General features: G+C 42.4%; 1 protein-coding gene across 1 annotated transcript; it reads right to left on the minus strand.

Moving 5' to 3' along the window:
- Positions 1-3201: 3201 nt before the first annotated feature.
- On the minus strand, positions 3202-3714 carry LOC138886068 (uncharacterized). The gene has a single exon (XM_070167095.1). The coding sequence runs from the start codon at positions 3712-3714 to the stop codon at positions 3202-3204; it is 513 nt and encodes a 170-aa protein (XP_070023196.1).
- Between the last annotated feature and the right edge of the window lie 2126 nt (positions 3715-5840).

Raw genomic sequence — 5840 nt, forward strand, 5'->3', positions numbered from 1 at the left:
CTTTAGCTGCTTCTAACCTCTTTTTGAGCTTTTGAATAATCACCTTATTGGTTGATTCTGCCTGACCATTAGCGCTCAGATGATATGGTAAGGAAGTAATCTTTTTGATTTTTAGGTCTTTAAGAAATTTTGTGATTTTGGAGCCTATGAATTGTGCTTCGTTATCACAGGCCATATCCTTTGGTATTCCAAATCGGCAAATTATGTTTTCACATAGGAAGTCGACCAGTTCGGGCACACCGATATTTTGGTAAGGACCTTCTTCAACCTATTTAGTGAAGTATTCAGTTAAAATTAAAAGGAATCTTACCTTTCGGGACTCGGTGGCAATGGCACAACTATATCCATCCCCCATTTCATGAATGGCCATGGAGACAAAACCGAATGTAATAGCTCTACCGGCTGGTGTACCAATTGTGCGTGACGCTAGTACTTGTCGCATCTCTGAATGAACGCCTTTGTGTCTTGCTCTATCTGGGGCCACTAGTGTCCTACCCTAATCAACTTTATCACCAACGGATCTGCACTGGAATGGTTCCCGCAAATTCCTTCGTAGACCTCTCTCATGACGTAGTCTACCTCCAACACTCCTAAACATCGGGCCAACGGGCCTTGGAACGATCTTCTATATAACTGTTTACCCAAGAGGCTGTGGCGAGCCGCTTTGACGCGTAGTGCCTGGGATGCCCTCGGGTCTTCGAGTAGCTTGCCATGCTGAAGGTAATCGATGAACTCATTCCTCCAATCCCATACTAGGTTGGTTGTATTTACTTCATAATAGCCGTCCACATCGAGTACCGAATGCTTAAGTTGAATGACAATACCAGAGTCATATCCTTTCATCTCCATGGACGACCCAAAATTGGCCAATGCATCTGCTTCTACGTTCTCTTCTCTCGGGATGTGTGTGATCGTGTAAGCAAAGTTTGAACTTTAATCATATATTATTGCACGCGTTACTCTTTTGTATAAAAATTCCATACACTTGGTTTACTACCAATTAGGAATCTCATTTGATTTCAATGACCTCGGAGCCAAGTCCCCAGGCCAGTTCGAGTCCTGTAATCAAAGCCTCATACTCGGCTTTATTGATAGTCAATAGAATAGCTTTTATGTCCTGCCTTAGGGTTTTCCCCGAAGGCGTGATTAGAACCACCTTGAGCCTGGACCCTTTCACATTGGAAGCTCCGTCCATGAACAAGGTCCAATCTCCTGATGTCATTTCCGACACCATAACCACTTCTTCTGCAGCCAAATCCAATAACCTAGGACTAAAATCGGCCATAAAGGTTGGCCAAAACTTGTGATTTGATCGCAGTCCTAGGCTTATATTCAATATCGCTAATTTCAATTGACCATTTGGCCAACCGCGCTGAAAACTTAAGTTTGTGAAGGACATTCCGTAGGGAAAAGTTGTCACAACGGCTATCGAGTGGCACTGAAAATAAGGCCTAAGCTTTCAAGAGGCGACTACGAGAACTGAGGCCAGTTTTTTGAGGTGCGAATAATAAGTTTCCGCTCCTAACAAAATTTTGCTAACATAATACCGAACTAGAATGACACTTACTACTACCTCCAAGACCGCTAAGTATATTAGCAGTTGTTCACCTTCCCTCGGTTTTGATAGTAGCGGAGGGTTTGGTAGGTAACGTTTTAGGTCTTTTAAGGCCTGTTGGAATACTGAAGTCCATTCAAAATTCTTCTTCTTCTTCTTCTTCTTCTTCTTCTTCTTCTTCTTATTCAGAAGTGAGAAGAAGTGATGACATTTTTTGGAAGATCGAGAGATGAACCTGCTTAGAGCGACCAATTTTCCGGTTAGCCTTTGAACTTCTTTCACGTTTGTCAGCTGGTCTGGGATGTCCTCTATGGCTTTGATCTTAATGGAATTTACCTCGATGACCCTTTGTGAAACCAAGAAATCCAAGAACTTACCGGAGCTAACCCCGAACACACATTTTTCGGGGTTGAGTTTCAAGTTGCGCTTCCGCAGGATATCGAATGTTTCCTGGAGGTGTTTTAAATGGTTACCTACATTCAAAGACTTGACCAACATGTCATCTATGTATAATTCCATTATTTTACCTATTTGTTTCTCGAACATCTTGTTCACGAGCCTCTGATAAGTGGTTTCGACGTTTTTAAGCCGAAGGGCATCACATTATAACAATATGTGCCAATATGGCTCCGACATTTTTAAGCCCTGGTTCTGCGGGTTCATCTTAATTTGATTATACCCGGAATAAGCATCAAGGAAACTCATTCCTCATTCCCGGCTGTTGTATCAATCATTTGGTCGATGTTTGGAAGTGGGAATGAGTCTTTTGGGCACGCCTTATTCAAGTATTGATAATCTATGCACATTCAAAATTTGTTATTTTTTTGGAACTACAACTACATTAGCTAGCCAATCGGGATACTTTACCTCCCAGATTGAACCTATGTCAAGTAACCGAGTTACCTCTTATTTAACAAACCTGTTTCTGACCTCGGCTATTGGGCTCTTCTTTTGCCTTACCGGTGGGATGCTTGGGTCTAGGCTTAGCTTGCACACGACCACCTCTAGTGGGATACCTATCATATCCGTGTGCGACCATGCGAAATAATCAATGTTAGTTTTAAGGAAATTAATAAATCATGACCTAAGCTTGGGATTGAGTCCTATTCCCAAGTGAAATTTTCTCTCCAGGAATTCCTCGAACAAAGCCACGTGTTCAAGTTCTTTTGTCATGGGCTTGGTTGCATCTGTCTCTTCCGATACTTGAAAGTATCTCGGTACCTGGTTGGATTCCAATGACTCCTCGCCTTTATCATCTTCGCTCGGTATGGGAGTAGGCTTCGGTTCCTTTAATTTCTATTTGTTGAGTTCCTTCCCTTTATTGCTAGAAACTGATACTGCATTTATTTCTCTCGCTGCCGGTTGGTCTCCTCTTATTTGTTTGATTCCCTCTGGGTCTGGAATTTTAGTAGTTGGTGATATGTTGATGGTATGACCTTCATCTCATGTAACCATGGTCTACCGAGAATTATGTTGTAGCCCATGTTGCCGTCTACCACTTCAAATAAGGTGGTCTTTGTGACCCCTTCGGCATTTCTAGATAGCAGGATCTCCCCTTGGGTTGTCATACTTGCTAAATTGAACCTGATGAGGAGTTTTGTTACCATAATGATACTTCCGATTAATTTGGCTTGCTCCAACACTCTCTATTGAATGATGTTGGCTAAACTTCCCAGGTCAACTAAAACACGTTTAATCTCGAAATCTAGAACATTAAGAGAAATTACCAGGGTGTTTTTGTGTGGAAGAAGAAGTCCATTGGCATCATCCTCCATGAAGGTGATGCCGTCTTCGGCGATTTCCCAGAGTCTCTTGCTTTGAGTCACTAATACTTTTGTTTTCTTGGCTGCCGAGAAAGTTACACCGTTGATTTCATTCCCTCCAAAAATCATCTTGATAGTTAGGTGATGAGGGTTTTCCCTTATCTTTGAGGGTTCTGCATTGTCCTGGCTGCGACCGTAATTGTTCTTAGCTTGGTCGCTCAAGAACTCCTTGAGGTGGCCGTTCATCAACAACATTGCCACTTCCTCGTGGAGATGTCGGCAATACCTAATTATGTGACCATGAGTTCCATGATATTCGCACCATAAGTTGGTATCTCTCTGGCTAGGATTGGCTCTGATTGGCTTGAGGAATCGTGCTTCCTTGATGTTTCTCATTGCCGATACTAGCTTCACTACGCTGATGTTGAAATAATCTGATAGCCTGAGATATGAGAAATCCTCAGTCCCCGATACCTCTTTTTCTTGTAACGACGTGTTGTTCTGACCGTGATTGGTTCTTCTACCAGCAGCAAACCTATCCGAGGACCGAAACCCTTTGCTATCGCATCCTTAGGCTCTCTGGTAAGGCGAGAATTGTCCTTTGGAAGATCACCGGTCTGTATCAAATTATCCTTGACCTTATCCCTGTTCTTGTCTCGGTCCCATCTCTTGGTTGATGTCGGGTACCCGAGCTGATCATCTTTTATCCTTATCTTCGATTCATAGCGGTTATGGACATCCACCCATGTGGTCGATTGGAACTCGAGCAGGCTTTCCTTCAATTTTTAGGAGGCATCAGAGTTCTTCGGGTTCAAACCCTTAGTGAATGCCTCCATTGCCCACTCGTCTGGTACGACCGGTAGCAACATCCTCCCTTTCTTGAACCAAATAACAAACTCTCGCAACAATTTGGACTCTCCATGTGCAATCCTAAATATATCCGCCTTTCGAGCTTGGACCTTTCTGGCCCCGGCATGCGCCTTTATGAATGATCTGCGAGCATTTCAAAAGAATCAATTGAATGTTTGAGTAAAAGCGAATACCATGTCAAGGCCCCTCTCGTGAGGGTTTCTCCGAATTTTTATAGCAGAACCAATTCAATATTATACTGAGCCAAGTTGTTTCCATTCACCGCCATTGTATAAGTTGTGATGTGCTCTAGAGGATCTGAAGTCCCATCATACTTTGGTATGTCTTGCATATTGAACCATTTCGGAATCAATTCCGATGCTGTGCTCGGCTTAAACGGTAACTGGGTGTATTTTCGAATATGGGCCCTTCAAAACTAGTGGTGAGCTCGAAATTTGATCCATTCGGGCATGAAACTCCTTCGCGTTCTGATCCACTCGCTAGTTCATTTCCCTCATGAATCTTATGAGTTTGAAATTGAAGGGATCATTACCATTGTTGTTAGCGGATCCGCTAATGATCTCCCTAGCTCCGTCGAAGTTGACCTCACCCCTCGGGGTGTTATTATCAACTTTTTGAGCTATTTGATTTGCAGGAGCGTCGGGAGGAGATGGGCCTCTTTCGTTTGCATTGTCGGAAGTGCCTGATAATGCTCGCTTTAGTTCCGTCATGACCTGGTCCTATCTTGAGAGAAGGCCCATGATGGACTTTTGCTGATCTCTCAATATCCTTACCGTTTTTGCACATGCTCGTCCTCTGTGTCATCGAGATTTATTTCTCGCACATGTCGGGGATATTGTTCGCCATAGACTGGAGTTGCTACATCCCCCTTGTTGCAGGTGTCATGACTGAATCCTCATGTTGAGGCAGATATTCTTGCACCTCAAGGTTGTGTGCAGTGTTGACATTGTTAGCAGCTATTTATTTATTTATTTTTTTGCTATGAAACAAAGCATCAAACCAGTTAGTAATAGATGCAAGGATCAACTCAATTACGCAGTTTTCTAAGCCCCACGGTGGGCACCAAACTATTTATCCGTAAAACGGTACAATTGAATTTATTACGTGGTTTATAGAAAAGTGAATTAATCTGATCTAAAATGATAAATAAATTAGATTAAATATAAGAGTTAGTGTAAAAATCAAAAGGAAATGGCAAGCCTGGCTCCGAGAGCGACACTTCCGAGGACAGAAATAAGAACAATATCAAACATAAAGCAAAGTTGTATTCTTTAGCTTGGGAATAGAGTATAGCAGAAGTTTTCCAGAGATTTCGTCTCCTTACAATGATTGTTGAAGCTACTATTTATAGCTATACCTAGGAAAGAAGATCCTAGGATTGAAAATGACAATAAAGGAGGTCATTGATGAATATGTAACGACATGCTATGAATGCCAAAATTCTCTACAATGGCTGCCTATTTTAATACTAGGGAATATTCTTTATTAAATGCCATCTGGTGACAAACATTCAACCCGCTCATGTTGATCACGTTTGTCTCGGGGTTTATCTAGTGCCAACTATAGCTGTTGTTCCCGGTCCCGGTTCTCACTTGATTTCTCTTTCATCTATCTTCGGTTCCACGTGTCGTCCTATCGTTCGATCATTTAAT

This window comes from Nicotiana sylvestris, chromosome 2, assembly GCF_000393655.2.
Source record: "Nicotiana sylvestris chromosome 2, ASM39365v2, whole genome shotgun sequence".
NCBI lineage: Eukaryota > Viridiplantae > Streptophyta > Magnoliopsida > Solanales > Solanaceae > Nicotiana > Nicotiana sylvestris.

Coding starts and splice junctions, on each gene's coding strand:
- LOC138886068 (XM_070167095.1), bottom strand. CDS start 3,714: ATGAGAAACATCAAGGAAGCACGATTCCTCAAGCCAATCAGAGCCAAT.